The sequence below is a fragment of the Pectinophora gossypiella genome, chromosome 15, assembly GCF_024362695.1.
Source record: "Pectinophora gossypiella chromosome 15, ilPecGoss1.1, whole genome shotgun sequence".
Taxonomy (NCBI): domain Eukaryota; kingdom Metazoa; phylum Arthropoda; class Insecta; order Lepidoptera; family Gelechiidae; genus Pectinophora; species Pectinophora gossypiella.
The window spans coordinates 2,165,077-2,183,257 of NC_065418.1; the positions used below are offsets into that span (position 1 = coordinate 2,165,077).

An 18,181-nucleotide genomic window follows, 5' to 3' on the forward strand; every position below is an offset into this window, starting at 1 on the left:
AAACTTAAAAAATATATTATATAAAAAAATATAAAAAATAAAAATATATTATTAAGGCCGCCTATTGTACTAATTCTATTTCTCTTTTGTTTTGTATTTTGTTTTTTCCTGTTTGTGCAATAAAGTATTTGTTATGTTATGTTGTATCTAGTTGAGATAAGGGATGACGTTTCTTTTTTATTCGATCATTAATTGTCTATTCGGTCGCACCGTCGATGCAGTTACTAATCTCGAGAGAGTAGAACTTCAGACTCGAATACTTTGGAAGGCGAATGTTATTTACTCATTCTAAATCAGGCCCCTCAGAAGTTTGAAGAGATGAAGCTGGACATCCCGTGAGGAGAGAACGTACCCACGTTTTGCTATTCTTGAATAGGGTCCTCAAAGTTTCTTAATAAACTTACGCTGTAATCTCTAATTAGATGTCTAGAGCCTAAAGTAATCAAAAGACATTTCAGACAGACAGTCTTTCTTCCCTTATTCGGCGCTTATCGCTAACGACCCACAAGGGTTGATTAATTCTTTCAAATATGATACACTCAGACGACGCCCTGAGCCGCGATTTTGTAACAGGTGAGAGCCCTCAGCGCTCGCCATTCGTCCAGCCAAGAAGTTAATGCCATCTGCGGCAAATCTACAATAAGTCACGTCAAAAAAATTACAAGTCATGTACGATAAGGTGCATAAGTCCTATCAGTTTCTTGCAAAGTAATAAATTAACTGGTTGCACTTAAGACCTCCTGGTTACATGTCGTTTCTGTAATAGAATGAAAATACCTACAAAAACTTAAGTTTTTTAATTATGACAACTAATGGTTCATAATTTCACCAATGTCTACAAATAATTCGCTCAGTGACTGAACTTTTGCTCTTTGACTGTACCTTTGTATCATCACGTTTGTGAGTGAGTCACCAAACAAGGGACAAACAATTACATTCTTAATTCCTCACGTATCATATGTAAATGGATTTTGAAATACGTGGGCTTATTCTAAAGTTCGGGTCGTTTTGAAACCTTTGCCCACTAATGTATGCACGTTGTGCCCTTACCTGATAAGGGTCCAAATAATATAAGTTTGGGGTAAAATTCGACAGTTCCCAAATCTTACTTCTCAGCGGCCAATGCTACCAATTATTTCTCCAGTATCACCGTCCCGTAATGACTTAGTAGTCTTCTTCTGTTTCGTGTTTTTGTATTGTTGTTTATTTTTTGTTGTTGTTGTAAGTCACAGCAAAAAGAATCATAATAAAGACTAGTAAAGAACCGGAGAGGAAGTATGATTGACACAATACGACACGATTCGTTTATAAAAACATCATAGAAGGAAAAAATGAATGAAGGAGAAGAAGGGGTAGACCTAGAAGAACATTTAATAAAAGCGAAGGTGCAGGTCGTGTCGTATCAGGAGGTGAAGGATTTGGCGGGGAGAAGAGAGAAATGGCGGTTACTTCACCGACGAGAGCGCAGCTCTTAAGTAAAGAGAGAGAGAAGTCAGCAGCAGCAGGGCGCAGTAACTGTCAGTACTATTTAGAGGTGGAGGACAGGAGTCCTATTTAGTACGGCTTTGAAATAGATTACTCTGGGCGACATCTCACTCGCGTCAGACTGTACTGCGGGGCAGAAGGCAAGAGGGAAACTACTGTCCTATTTGTCCCTAAAAAGTAGCATGGAAAGGAATAATTAAAACACATAATAACGGGTTCTTACCGCGTTTAAATGGGGATATGAGACTCCCCGGGAGTGGGACGCGGTAAGAACCCGTTATTATGTGTTTTAATTATGATAATAACCGCGTAAACTTAAAACAATGTATGGAAAGGAATGTTTCACCGATAAGAGCGTAGCTCTTAAATTAGTGATGATGATGATGTAAGTCACTGTGTGTGTGTGGTCCTATGTATAACCGGCTTGTTTCTTATTCTCACACGTGGATCGTCGGTTCGCAACCCAGAACCGGACTTGCACCAATGAGTTATTAATTTATCTTATGTGCAATTTTCACTATCACAGTTGGCTCGACCATTATAGACGGCGATACCGCTCACTACCATCACGTTGGTTGGTCTAACATAAAGCTCGGTGAGGTGTGGGTTCTCAGTGCATCATGCGATAGATGTATTTCTACTAGCCCAATTCGGAATATAGTTATGAGATTATGTTATGTATTATTTGTTTACTATTATTATGAACTATATAAGTCCAAATTTAATGTAATTTTATGTAATGAAACATATCATTATTATTTTAAATATTTTTATGTGTGGAATGATGAACAATTTTTATTTGTTTTCTTTTGTTTTTTTTCTCGTAAACATAAAGGAGATGTTATTTTATAGTTAGTGGCGTCTTCAAACAATAAAATGTTTTCTTTTTGTTTTTTACTTTTTTATTTTGGTATAAGTGCCCAAAGCTAAAATCTTGAAAAGAAATCCTTACAACAATAATATTAACAGGCTCTAACAGGTGTTTTAAGTCTCCGTTAACTCCATTATGTACGACATTTGATACGATACCGTACCATCGGAATTCTGGACGCGTATCGTAAAATTTTATTGCATCTAATTTCCGGGAGTACGATGTCCGGGTTTTGGGGAAAAAATATCCAGGAAAATCCGGAACTTTCATTGCTACATATTATTTAAAGTGTGTCTGAGTGGAATCGATGTTTTGGACATCAAAGATAAAACTGTCAGGGTAATAATATACCTTTGACGTTCTGAAAATGAAAAAGTGAACCAAGAGATAAAATGGATATCAGCAATTTCATCGACACGTGATTTTAGTGTCCTTTTTCACTATTTATGAAATAGAAATGGACACCTTATCAGTAGTTCTCCATTTTTTGTACTGAACGGAGACTTAGATAGTATGTAATACATAACATAACATAAACAGCCTATATACGTCCCACTGCTGGGCACAGGCCTCCTCAATCAACCGGAGGGGGTATGGAGCATACTCCACCACGCTGCCCCAATGCGGGTTGGTGGAGGTGTTTTTACGGCTAATAGCCGGGACCAACGGCTTAATGTGCCCTCCGAAGCATGGAATCATCTTACTTTTTCGGATAATCAGGTGATTCAAGCCTGAAAAGTCCTTACCAAATAAAGGACAGTCTCGTTACGCTCTAACCACTAGACCACGGAGGCCATTACATTATATTTTTGAATAATTATGTACCCCGAGTAATGAGAAAATGGGTAACAGCGTCATCCATAGTTTTTATATTTATATTATTTTTAATAATTATTTTTTTGTTAAATTATTTTTCTTTTAGTTATTTTTTTTATTCTTTTTGTAATTATTTCTTTTTATTTCTTGTATTTGTATTGTATTGTAAAAGTTATTTTATCAGGTAACTACTCACCAAATAGTATACTCCGAACGGCATCACCACCACGGCTACCAACAAGTCGGCTACAGCCAGACTCACAATAAAGTAATTCGTCGCTGTTTGAAGACTCCTCTCTTTAACTACACTCATTATCACTAGAACATTTCCAAATAACGTTAATAACGGGAACACTAGTAACGATAACGCCCAAAAGTTATACACATGCACATCCCTACACGTTCCATTTTCAAACGTGCTGTTCGAAAACGATCCGTTAATCGTTCTATCCCCGTACATTTCACTGAGTGAGCTATTCAGATCGAGAACCATTCGCAAATTAATTGAGTCACTCTGGTTTATCGATCTGTCTTCCATGAACTGACGATTCAAAAACGTGTCGTTGGGGTCCGGCGGTTTTAGCGGAAACGTTATTTCTGTTGCGTTGTGACATTCGCTCGTGCAAATGTAGGCTGGATCCATCGCGTTCGTGTTCAGATTCTCGATTTCCCTGTGCATTATTCAAATTGATATCTTCAGCGCACGGTTGAGTCGCTAGAATGGGGTTGTGATGTAACGCCGTTCCGTACCACGCGTTTTCTGCCACATTTTCTCCATTTTCGGGTTTCGCTGTTCATTCTGCGGGAGCACCAACCTGGAACAAATTTTTTTTTCGTCAAATAGCTGTCTGTGAGTTTTGCTTTGTCAGAGTTGGGGATGGACGGCGGTGCACGCCGGAAATTAAATGTTTCGAATTTCGGGACCGCGTTGTATCCATCTCATGATGAAAAGTTTATTGCGTGTTCATGAATTTGATTAATGCTTTTTTTTTTGAAAAATTACTTAAGTATAAGAGCCGTGGTAGCCCAGTTGGTAGAACACTTGCCTCGAACTTTGAGGTCGCAGGTTCTAATCCAGCACAGGCCTAAACCAATGTAAATGCAACCAACCAAGAAATCCGAAAAAGGCCGCAGAATTAGATGGGAATTAGGAATGCTAACAAGGGGGTGTAATAGGGGACGAGGCTGTTACCATTAACCACATCCTGGAAACCACGTCATTTCAATTTTATCAAGCTATTTGTGATGGAGTGTAATATCTAGTTTGGCACGTGTGAATGTGTACTGGACCGAAGTGCGAATGGTTCGCTCTAGACAAATGAGGCGGTTAGATTGGTATTAATCTTTCCACAGTCCCATTCAGGAGGAATTGACGTAAATAGCGGTCAAATTAGGGCTTGTGACACGCGCTATCGTTTACTGCTATTGACTGATAGATCCCATTTTGTCATTTACGATTACCTCCGCTGCCCTCATGGCCCAAAGAGACCTGGCTCGGTAGACCGAGAGTTGAAAACTCTCTACACAGACTGCAAAAGATCGCGAGGAGAGGATATTTGTCATTCGAGCCCTATATCCCAATAGGGGATAAAAGAATTAGAAGAAGAAGAGAGACGCTGCCCTCATACGCTAACATTTTCTATCGCAAAGGTATAGAAAAAAAAGAAGTAATCATTAAAAAAAAAAATTTTTTTTTTTTTATAGTCTGATTCATCCCTCAAAGTTTTCGTTACGATGCCATTAACACCCTGTAAATGTATCTATGACACTAATTTAATAAAGATAAAATATACCACTCACATGGTTCGATGCAGCTTGCTTTACTGAAGCTGATGGTATCATTAGGTCAAAAAGAACGTCTTGGGCCCTGTGCCTAGGTTTTTCTTGCAGCTTCTTTTCCCCGGCTACACAGGTTGTGAGAAGCTGCAGTAGTTTTAGGCGGATGAGACGTTCGTTATGTAAAAATTGACGATTCAAAGTGTAACTATGTTACCTACTGAATAAAGATATTTTTGAATTTGAATTTGAATTTTGAAAACTGAACAAATGTAATTTTGCCCTTTAGAGTATGTGGGTAATACGACATTTTTAAATCCATCAGCTCCCTAGCATTATTTCATTTTCCCAGGTCCGGTTTTTTTCAGAAGCAGTCGCTTCTGTCTGACCTTCCAACCCGGGAAAAGAAAACCAGCCCAATACAGGTTAGGACACATACCACCGAAAATGCATTTCTCGGGAATGTGGGTTTCCTCACACGACACGATATCTTTAAATCCAAATCGAAAGGAAACGGTTCTGTACAAAAAAATACAACGTGGGAAAAGGTTGTCCAACCCAGAATAGAAAAGAAATTGTTTATTATAAAAGGACGCCACAAACAAACACAAGACAATAACATCACTTAACATTTTCACAAAACAATTACAACAAAGCAAAAATAATGTTCGTCGAAATGATTAAAAGGTGGTGGTGGACGTCCTAAGATAAAGGGACTCAGCACACGTCGCGGCGTGAACCACGACGACAATTCCAGTATTTATTGTTTTTTTGGAGTAGCCCAGTTGGTAGAACGCTTGCTTCTAACCTTGAGGTCGCAGGTTCGAATCCAGCACAGGTCTAAACCAATGATTGTCGAATTTGTTTTCGAATTCATGTTTGGATCATAAATGATTATCACGTGTTCAGCGGTGAAGGAAAACATCGTGAGGAAACCCGCATCCCCGAGAAATGCGTATTCGCAAAAAAAGGTTTTTAGTAAAAAAACCGATCCTATCTAATCTTCAGGTTAGGTGAGCGGATCCTGTGAAAAACGGGATAATGCTAGGTGTATTGTTGTTTTGCGAACCTAAGGATTGGATTTCTATTCTGTGAAGATTGAAACTCTCATAACATAACATAACATAACAAATACTTTATTGCACAAACAGGAAAAAACAAAATACAAAACAAAAGAGAAATAGAATTAGTACAATAGGCGGCCTTATTGCTAAGTAGCAATCTCTTCCAGACAACCTTTAAGTATAGGAGATATTGAATATTAGGTAATATAGCGGGATAGTGCAGCATGGGAATACTTGTGCATATAAAAATAAATACACTTTTGACTACATAAACTACATAATAATAATACACATAATTATAATTGTTATAATAAATAAATATCACTACTTAAACTACTACATATACTATGGAAGAAAAGGAGTAGATAGATTATGAAGATGAAGAGGAAATAGAGGTAAGGAAATGCTCTCTCTCTCTCTCTCTCTCTCTCTCTCTCTCTCTCTCTCTCTCTCTTGGTCGGTCCCTCATATCTGAGGATCGTGGTCAGCATCAGGGTTGCACCTGGAGCGTATGATTTGCCTCCACCGGTTCCTGTCCAGCGCTTCCCTTACTACTGTGTAGAACTTGGATGACGACGCGTCTTTAACTTGATCAGTCCATCTAGTCGGTGAACGACCAATAGTGATCAGTAAATGATGTGTCTGACGATACAAAAATCAATATAAAACCTACCATAGAAACTTGATGAAAAAATATTGAACACATCATTAGGCTTGATGGTCGACGGTTCATTTCACAGATAAATTCCGACGTTCCTGGAATCCGAAATTTACGAAATTTACGATCAAATATTCACAGTGCGAGATGGATTTGAATAAATTTTACGTACAAACTCGGTTTTGTTATTTTGATATCCCTTAAAATGGAGTAATGACCAGTAATTTATTACCTAAACGTCCTCTTAAATAAAGATTGATAAATGTTTTTTCCCGCTTTCCCTATCTCCTCTTTATATTTTTTTGTAGAGTAGGCACCTCAAAGAAATAGCAGATGCTTCAAAATAAATAGGTACACAGGTATCAATTATGGTAAATACACACTTAATCTAAGATCGACAGTTTTTAAACTAGTGTCAAAAACGGGACAATGCCTGGGAGCTGTTTTTGTTGATCGATCAGAGGAGCATTGATCGTGGAGCATACTCCATCACACTGATAAATTATAGCAATTTAATTTAAACTGCAGTGGTAATAAAATACGCCAGCGAAAACATTTCCTGAACGTTTTTATTTGTAAAATTTGTTTTTCACCTTCATTAATCACATTTTGCAAGCACTAGATCATGTCGTTGATGGAAACATAGTGCTTAGGTATTTTAACATAGCGCATGGTAGAGCGCAAACCAAGTTCGCAGATTTCTGACATCGTACATGAAGTTACGACCGCGATCCTTAATGAGATGGACGGAGCCACAAGTACATACATACATTCACACCTAATCCCCACCAGGGTAAGTAGAGACTATGGAATTCTAATTAAAACACATAATACCGGAGTCTCATATCCCTGTTTTAAACGCGGTAAGAACCCGGTATTATGTGTTTTAATTATGAAAACCTCGTAAACTTAAAACTCTGGAATTCTATTTGATTCGATCCTGATATATTTCTCTTGCTACCTCTATATTCATCAATCGATTCATTCACGCACGCTAGATCAAAGTAACTTAACATAAACGCTTGTATCCCAGACGGGGTAGGCAGAGGTGTATAGAAGTGAGACTGTAAGGTGGTGAAGTGGAGGGTTCCGAGTAGAAAAAAAACTAAACCACAAATTGTAAAAGTAAAGCTTACAAGTAATCAGAAGAATTATCTTCAACAACAACAACTTACTGCAGCAACAACAACAGCAGCAACAACAACAACAACTGCAACAGCAGCAACAGCAGCTGCAACTTATTGCAGTCAACAGTGCTAAGATACTTATTGTGATAGATTGTATGGTGACAGGTGTCGAAGCGTCAACTATTTACTATAAAAAATATTGTCTATTATAGACTTTCCCGAACCGTGGTAGTCTAGTTGAAAGAAAGTGACTCTCATTGTGAGGTCGCAGATTCAAATCCAGACCTATCACATCTTAAAGTTAGGTTATGGGTTCACACATGAAAACGGGACAACGCTTGCGTAAGGCCCGTTGTTTAGTGTTTACTAAAAGTACTGTAAAAGTACTGGCGTAATAATTCTAATCTTAAAATATTCAGAAATAAAATCCTTTTTAACTGATGTTGCACTATTTGATAGATAAAATAATTAATAGGTACTTTCTTGTGGATTATAATTGATAAATATATTGTAAATGTAGCGTAATTCTTTAATACTTTTCTACAATCTTAGCTTTGCTGAAATAGAACTTGGCGCATTTTTAACAATAAGTGTTTCTTGTGGGATGGGATTTAATGGATTTTTTAATGGGGACATAGGTACAAAAGGTTTTCTCATTTGTTGGTGACAGCTCATCAATCTGATAGCACTCAGGTCAATGTGAGGGTGCTTATTGGAGGAACGTAGGAGGACTAAAGTGCGGAGTATACCTCCCCACATCAATATCGGAAAACTCCGTGGTTTAGTGGTTGAGCGTTGGGCTCACGACCCGGAGGTCCTGGGTTCGATTCCCGGTGGGGACATATCACAAAAATACTTTGTGATCCCTAGTGCGGTTAGGACTTTACTGGCTGATCACCAGATGGTCCGAAAGTAAGACGATCCGTGCTTCGGAAGGCACGTTAAGCCGTTAGTCCCGGCTACTACTTACTGATGTAAGGAAGTAGTCGTTACGTGAGTCATGTCAGAGGCCTATGGCGGCTCAATAGTAACCCTGACACCAGGGTTGATGAGGTTGGTACTCCACCTCACAACCTAATGCCAACATAAAGAAGCTAATGCCACTATATAAACACCTGCTTACTGAAGTTAGGATAAGTTTGTCTATTCAGACCTAAGATTGGAACTATTCGACGCAAATGTACTACCATCTGACACCACGGAGGACAATTCTGGACAAACCGGGACAAGAGCTGTGGGGCTCGTTACCGGGACATGTATTTCGGGACACGGGTGCTATAAAACGGAGCGACTCAGCCGTTTAGCTATGTGGCTTTAGAATAGTGCTGTTTATCGATAGACCACTATCGATAGTTTAGAAAATACCAATAGTGTAGATAGTATCGATACCAATACAATACTATCGATAATCGACTTTCTACAATACAAAGAAAGAAAAAAAAGAAAGAAAGTATTTATTATTAGAGGACGCCACAGTAACAATATAAACACAGTAAAAAAAACAACTTACATAAAACCACATATTAACATAAACGTAAAAGGAACAGAAAAATAATATGCCAGCCCGTGCTCCAATGAATAATCTTCTTTCACCCTAAGGTTGCCTGGCAGAAATTGCTGTTTAGCAATAAGGCCGCCTATTGTGCTTATGTTTTATTCGTATATTAATGTCCTTTATATATGTTGTTGTGCAATAAAGTATTATTGATTGATTGATTGATTGAATAATAATAAAAAAATACAAAATATTGGTCAACAAAATTATTATTAACACAACCAATACAATCAAAAATTGGGTATTTGACTGGGTCAAAGATAAATTCTAAAATGCTAATCTATAAATAGAAGCCAGTCTAAGATGATTAAAAATCAGTCTCATTTTACTTTTTCGATTTTTATTTATTAATTAAGTAACAATGAGTACGACGTTTGACCGCATTTATTGATGACGTCACAGGACAGTATTTCCATACAAACTCCAAAGAAAACTTTCGTTTTGACGTTTCGAGCCTTCAGCGCTCCCCATTTGTCCGGCCAAGTAGTTAATGCCATCTGCGGCAAATCTACAATAAGTCACGTCAAAGAAAAAAAAAAAAAAAAGACGTTTCGAAAAATAGTATCTTATTTGACTAGGTTGTCAAGTAGCCACTTGATTCCACTTGATCAACTCAGAATCATGGTATGAATCATCCCCCTAAGTATTTGTTACGGTGTCACTAACTCCCAAACGCACTCGTATGGCCTGTAAATACTTGTACGCGATATGAGTGAAATGGTAACGAATACTGAGGGGTGATTCAGCTTATTACTCTGAGTTAATATTTAGTGGAATTTTCCATCGCAAAAAAGAAAAAACATGATTTTGCGACGGAAAATTCCACTTGATGTTAACTCAGACTACTAGAATACTACACTAGACTAGACTTGATGTTAATTATGTTGTCTTTATCTCTGTATTTTGTGTCCATTGTGCTCAATAAAGTATTTTATCTATCTATCTATCTCAGAATCATAGTCTGAATCATCCCCTTCAGTACTTGTTACGACGTCACTAAAACCCCGTTAGATCATTTTCAAGGTCGATTATAGAAGTATCGATAGTTTGGCATCAGTACTTTGGAATGGTCGAACGCGGAAGTGCAACGCCCTACTGAAAATGGTACGTGGCTAACCGCGTTTAGGTATTTGCCATGTTCAGACAATGTTTCCAGTCCAAAAGTCAAAAGGCTTTTGGGACACGCGTGAATGATATTTGGGACATTTATCGGAAACGCATTTTAGACCTAACCGGCAAACTCCAAGTCATCATCATATCCCTTGCATCCTTGCGTTGGGCTCACGATCCGGAGGTCCTGGGTTCGATTCCCGGTGGGGACATATCACAAAATTATTTTGTGGTCCCTAGTTTGATTAGGACATTACAGGCTGATCACCTGATTGTCCAAAAAGTAAGATGATCCGTGCTTCGGAAAGCACGTTAAGCCGTTGGTCCCGGTTATTACTTACTGACTTCAGTTTTCGACTTCTTCTTCTATCGTGTGGATTGTGAGGTGAATTATCAACCCCATTAACCCTGGTGTCAGGGTTACTATTGAGCCGCCTTAGGCCCCATAGGCCATAGTTTTTTTTTAGTTTTCGACTGATTTTAGACTTTTGATAATTTGTGTTCTAAATGTTACAAAATTATTAAAAATATCCAAGTTTTTATTTATGGAGGCGACATTATTATAAAACCGACACAATATGCGTATTTGTGTTAGTATGTGTGCTTCGAAAATAAAATGGCCCATTTTCTGAAATGACAGCATCATACCTTTTGGAATTTAGCTTTGTCATTATGGTGAAAGGTTTTACCAATCTGCGGATGTCTGAATATGAAAAAACGTATAGTAATAAAAACTAAAGCTAATGCCACATGTCGGTTAAGTATTTTATTAATTTCCGGCCTCTCGCCTCCGTGGTCCGGTGGTTGAGCGTTGTGCTCACGATCCGGAGGTCCCTGGTTATGTATGTGATCCCTAGTTTGGTAAGGACATTACAGGCTGATCACCTGATTGTCCGAAAGAAAGGTGATCCGTGCTTCGGAAGGCACGTTAAGCCGTTGGTCCCGGTTATTACTTACTGATGTAAGTACGTAGTCGTTACATGAGTCATGTCAGGGGCCTATGGCGGCTCAGTAATAACCCGGACACCAGGTTTGATGGGGTTGGTAATCCACGTCACAATCTACACGATAGAAGATATATCGAGAGAGATATCGAATTTGAATTCAGAAATGCGAATGAAACAAAAATAATGCAGGTAATTCGAGTCAAAAAGAAAAACTTTACGATTTTCGTTTTCTCAACCTGTCAATTTTTGACAATTTGTTTTTCGATCACTTTGACACTGGCAGATAATAATTATGGTTGTATGATTAAACGACCCATTGCCATAACCTAAAAAAAAACTATTAAGTATTCAGTTCTGAATCCAAATTCTAATACAAGATAAATGTAATAATATTTGATGGACATGGAAATTATCGTTCATTTATATAGTGCTTCTTTAAAAAAATAGAAGCACTATGCATTTCAAGTAAACAACCTTACCTTACCTAATAATACAGATTAATTTTACGAATCTCCATTGTATCAGGGACTTTATCCAAATGATTTCAATTTACCTTCGTCGAGGCGAATTTGATGAATTGCAAATTGATAATCTACCACTGAACATCACACCGAGCTTCATATTCAATACCTGGTACTGACTGGAATCAACTGAAATGATAATGGGAAATTTAATAGATTTGTGTTGTAATGGTATACGTAAATAGAAATAGTTTATTATGAAAGGATGCCACACATACAAAAAAAAAGACAACAACATCATATGACATTTCCACTAAAACAATCACAAAAAAGCATGACGGATGTTAGTCGAAATGATTATAAGGTGGTGGTGGACGTCCTGAGATAAAAGGGCCTCACTCAGCACAAGTCGCGGCGTGAATCACGACGCTGATATTTATTATGTGGACCCTGTTGGGTATATTTACGGCCTCCGTGGTCCAGTGGTTGAGCGTTGGGCTCACGACCCGGAGGTCCCGGGTTCGAATTCCGGTGGGGACATATTATAAAAATCACTTTGTGATCTCTACTTTGGGTAGGACGTTACAGGCTGATCACCTGATTGTCCAAAAAGTAAGATGATCCGTGCTTCAGAAGGCACGTTAAGCCGTTGGTCTCGGTTACTACTTACTGATGTAAGTAAATAGTCGTTACATGAGCCATGTCAGCCATCAAAAAACAAAATTAAAAAAAAATACTGTCGAATTGAGAACCTCCTTCGTTTTTGAAGTCGATAAAACAAAAGAGAAATAGAATACAACCAAGTATGGCGTCAATTTTTGGCCACCCTTCTCCAGCTTTTTGGGAGGTAAATGTCACTGCTGTTCCCTAAATCCCAAAAATTCCGGCGATTATTTTAAAAGCTAAAGCGTTTTTGGAGGCTTAATATTGGACGGAAAGAAAACCATTATTGAGGTCCTGGCGCACCGGTGCGAAGCCTATAGCACGCCACCAGGGGTGAAGTTGGGTGGTGAAGTATTTCTGCAGTTTAGTATTATACAGGGTGTTAGTGACATCGTAACAAATACTTAGGGGGATGGTTCAGATCATGATTCTGAGTTGATGTCAAGTCGGAAAATTCATGAAAATGTTAGTGGTTTTTTTTAATTATTTTCCGTTCCATATTTCATCATCATCAATTTAAGAGCCACGCTCTTGTCGGTGTAGCATTTTCCATTCCAGTCTATCAAAGGCCAATTCCTTGACTTCCCTATAAGACACGACGTAAACCTTTTATTTTTATGTGACGGAAAATTCCACTTGATATCAACTCAGAATCATGGCCTGAATCATCCCTCAGAGCAAAGTTTTCGTAACGATGTCACTCCACCCTGTATATATGGGGACATTCTCCAAATCACTTTGTCAGAATGTCTTTTGTTCAGACTTTAAGGTTTGAATCATCTGATTGTCCAAAAATGTAAGATGATTCCGTGCTTTACAGGGCGCGTTAAGCCGTTGGTCCCGGCTATTAGCCGTAAAAACACCTCCAGCAACCCACAGTTGGCCAGCATGGTGGAGTATTCTCCATACCCCCTCCGGTTGATTGAGGGGAGGCCTGTACTATAGGCAAAGGTCTGGGTTCATTTCCGATAGGGACATTGTTGAAATCACATTCAGCTTCCTTGCTTGGAAAGAACATTACAGGCTGGTCCCTCGATAGTCATAGACGATCCGTACTTCGGAAGGGACGTTAAGCCGTTAGTCCCGGCTACTACTAACTCTTTAAATAGGCTTCGGACACAGGTTGGCCGCTGCAAGGATAATCTCTACAGGTGGGGATACCTGGTTGACGGTTGCGATGATTGCGAGTGTGGAGTATCACCACAAACTACGGCTCACCTTTTGTGCTGTCCTAAGTGCCCTAACACCTGCACTATTAAAGACCTTTACGAAACCACTGACAATGCCGTAAGCGTGGCCAATTATTGGTCAGCAAAATCGATCGCCATCGACTCGCAAAGAAGAAGAAGACTACTAACTGATGTAACTTACTGTTGTCAGTACGTAGTCGTTACATGTGCCATTTTAGGGTTCTTGGCGGCTCAATAATAACCCTGACACCAGGGTTAATGAGATTGGTCATCCATTTCACAGTCCACACGATAGAAGAAGAAGGTCCGCCTCTAAGTTTGCAACCCCAGGGTAAATCTACTCAAGATCAGATCACCTTTATCCCAGGGCCATTCTGGATTCGTCCCTGGGTACGACACAGTATGGCACGAGATGATTGATGGTCTATACGATTACGACGTGGCCCAAAAAACTTTACGTTACATTTCCAATTAATTTTTGGGATGACCTCCCGTTAGGATTATGTGGTTGATGTACCTTATTTGTATGGATCATCCGGGCTTGGGTTAGGTTTTTTTTTCACGTGAATTATTTGTATTTGCCTCAAATGGCATTCATTACTTGTCAGGACAGGTTATTTAGTAAAGTATGTCGTTAAACTTAGAACACGTTCAGCTGCTTGTCTTCCCGAGCATGTCGTAAAAACCGACAGAGGGATTGTGTCCTCTAACATGATGGACTAATGTTATGGGCGATAGGCTGATCCCTTATCACCATAAGGTTCATCATATCCATCTTTGGACTTCGTATCAACAGTGGCTGCAAGTTGTCTTTGATTACTTGTGGCTCTGCCCACCCCATTAGGGATTACGGGCGTGAGTTTATGTATGTTTATGTATGGAAAAATATATTCCGAATAACATATCTGAGGGAAATATATTCTGAAATTTCCAGACAGACATTCATCAATGAGGAAGCGTTACCATTTGCTAAGGTCCAGACCTTTACTTAAGGACTGTACTAAAAAAAGAATAAGTTGTTAGGTAAAGTTGTGTTGACCTTTTCTTTTAGAAAGAGTTACAACTTAAGGTTCCTGTCATACTTGCGTTTGCTGATTTAAACTGTAGGAAATAGTCGCAGACAATTTTTTTTATTTTTTTTTTATAAATGATAGCCGTTTTTATTACACCCAGACATAATCACATTATCCATCCATTATTATTCTGATTAAATAAAAGAGAAACAATATAGGTAGCAACAAACCCATATACATAATGCGATCCAAATATCACCTGTGTCTGTCTCAATAAGCTCTTAATTGCATTTTATCTGTAAGCACTTTTTGGGCACTCGTTGTCCTTATGTTATGTCTTGTTTTTCTTTACTTATTTGTATAAATGACTGTTTGTGCCAAAATAAATGAAAAAAAATATATATCAAGCAACAATGCTATATGCTTCTGCCACTTCATTGTATTTTGTAATAATTATGTTTCCGATGATGAGAAAAAACATAATTATCACGTTTAAACTGAACAACGCCATCTACATCGTTTTTGGTGAACGAAGCCTGGATAGGATATAAAGCGAAAGTTGATGGTAGGGCTGGCAGAGGAAGACCGAGAAGGACTTACATTGACCAAATTGGAGATGTCCTTAGAAAAGGTTTAATACGATTTACTCTAAACCGGCGTGCGTGTATGAAGCGATTGATGAATGTGGAGGAAGCAAGAGAAGTGTGTCAGGATCGAAGCAAATGGAATTCTATAGTCTCTGCTTACCCCGGTGGGAAATAGGCGTGAGTTTATGTATGTATGTATTTAGTCTGGATAGTTCCTCATTGAGAAACGCCGTGGCCCTACAAACGTCAGTGTAGCGGGAACCTTAAACACCTTGTACAGAGTCCTACTTAGAGAAAATAAAACGAACAGTTTCATTAGTTCTACCTTCAGTCTTTTAAGGAGTTGTGGGCTCGTTCCAGCTCGCTTAAGGGTAAGTAGGTAATACACATACACACATACATAAACTCACGCCTATTTCCCACGGGGGTAAGCATAACATCATAAATAGCCTATATACGTCCCACTGCTGGGCACAGGCCTCCCCTCAAACAACCGGAGGGGTTATGGAGCATACTCCACCACGCTGCTCCTCTGCGGGTTGGTGGAGGTATTTTTATGGCTAATAGCCGGAAACAACGGCTTAACGTGCCCTCCGAAGCACGGAATCTATTTTTTCAGACAATCAGGTGATTCAAGCCTGTAAAGTCCTTACCAAACAAAGGACAGTCTCACAAAGCGATTTCGACAATGTCCCCATCGGGAATCGAACCCGGACCTCCAGATCATAGAGTACACGCACGCCGGTTCAAGAGTAGATCTTACTGAAACTTTTCTAAGCACTGTATATTAGTACTCGTGACCGTACGGTATACACTTTGGTACCATGTCACATTAACTTTTTTGACAAATTGAACTGTAAGTCTCACTAAATGTCAAATATGTTAGTGCGACAGAGTCCTAAAGTGGGTACATTATATTGCTCATGACTGTCCGTGTACAATATGAAGTTACTGGAGAACACCCCAATGGTTGAGGACACTGCAATATGGATGTGTAGATAGGAGTGGATTATGCCATATCTAACCACTCCACTTCATCAATCTTAATCTGAATCTAAGGCGACTCTCACGCGATACCACGCACCGACGGCGACGTGGTTGGCGGTGAAGCGGTTGGCAAGGTCGCAATGACTTGTGTTACTTTTTTCTTTTTCATTTATTGAAATTTCTTTATTAAAGCAAATATTCAATGATGAGCGTATTTTATATAACGTAGAAAACACTAAAAATAATAATGAAATCCTTCTTCTTCTTATCTTGAGTTGTGAGGTGGTATACCAGCCTCATCAACCCTGGAGTCAGGGTTATGATTGAGCCGCCAAAGACCCCGACATGGCTCATGTAACGATTACTCACTTACATCAGTAAATAGTAACCGGGATCAATGGCTTAACGTGCCGAAGCATAAAAAAACATCTTTCTTTTATTAAATCCTTTATCATTCAAAAGTAGCTCGCCTCTCTAAGTTCACATAATTAAGAATTATGCTCATTTCGACATAAATTATTTGATTATTTGCCTGAAACTTGTATTGAAGATGTGAGATCTTTGTTACGAGAATGCATTTAGCCGAAAATAACATTAACTACTTGGCCGGACAAATGGGGAGCGCTCAGGGTACAAAATTTATGGCAACAGCCCTACCCAGTTGAAATATTTGAAAGGATTAATCGACCCTAAAGCAAAGCGAACATTAGTGGTAGGGCTGGCAGAGGAAGAATCTAGAAAGACGTACATTGACCAAATAGGAAATGTCCTTAGAAAAGATTCAGTACGATCTTCTTTGACTCTACGCCATGTGTGTATGAAACGATTGATGAATATGGAGGAAGCAAGAGAAGTGTGTCAGGATCGAAGCAAATGGAATTCCATAGTCTCAGCTTACCCCGGTGGGAAATTGGCTTTTTATGTACTTATTTATGTAATTGACACTAGTGAGCCGATAGCGATAAGTGCTGAATGAAGGGGAAAGTGTTGACTTCGCCGGCGGGGTTGGTATTGGAATTAAAGCTTGGAAGAAGTGTGTAATGTAATGTAAGTGAACCATACCTTGCATATTTCATACGAAAATCTCATTCAAGCGTGTGTTGTTTCGCGCAAGTACTCTTTTCGGTAAACTCTTTTTTTAAGACACAGAATATAAGACGCAGAGGGGATGATGTTGGCACCCGATACGAATTGCTGCAGAAGAGTTAACATTCTATACGTCTTCATCATCCCCCTGGCAGTATCCCGTTTTTCACAGGGTCCGCTTACCTAACCTGAAGATTTGACAGGTCCGGTTTTTTACAGCAGCGACTGCCTGTCTGACCTTTCAACTCGCGAAGGGAAAACGAGTCCAATACAGGTTAGGTCACATACCTCCGAAATAGCATTTCTGGGAACGCAGGTTTCCGCACGATGTTTTCCTTCACCGCTGGTATTCTGTTCCATTTTTCATTAAATTTTTTTGGGCTGAGTTACCATTCTACACGTAGTAACCTATTCTTTATTCTATGATAAAACGCTGTTGCCACAACGCTGTTGCGCGGTAGGTGCACGACAAAATCCGCGTCGTGTTAGAATAGCCTAAAGTACTTAACACGGTTCCGTATACGTTACTATCCACTGAATCGATATTATGACTTATAGTTTATGTTTGTTACTCCTGTATTGTATTGAGTAACTGTCATACTCGGAATATTGTGTTCTAATACAAATTTTAACTACAGTCATAGAATAAGGAATAATACGAAGTATTGAACCCCCTCCCCCTACACCCTACCCCCTCCAGTTGATTGAGGGGTGGCCTGTGCCCAGCAGTGGGACGTATATAGGCTATTTAAGTTATAGAACGGCAACTCTTCGCTCCCCTTCAA

At 39.1% G+C, this 18,181-nt stretch overlaps 1 protein-coding gene across 1 annotated transcript in view; it reads right to left on the minus strand.

Moving 5' to 3' along the window:
• Positions 1–3,981, minus strand: part of LOC126373113 (dopamine D2-like receptor) — a 43,122-nt gene extending 39,141 nt beyond the window's left edge. Inside the window, exon 1 of the mRNA XM_050019117.1 lies at positions 3,369–3,981. Within this exon, the coding sequence (XP_049875074.1) occupies positions 3,369–3,851 (483 nt within the window). The 5' untranslated portion in view covers positions 3,852–3,981. The remainder of the gene's footprint in view (positions 1–3,368) is intronic.
• Positions 3,982–18,181: the final 14,200 nt, after the last annotated feature.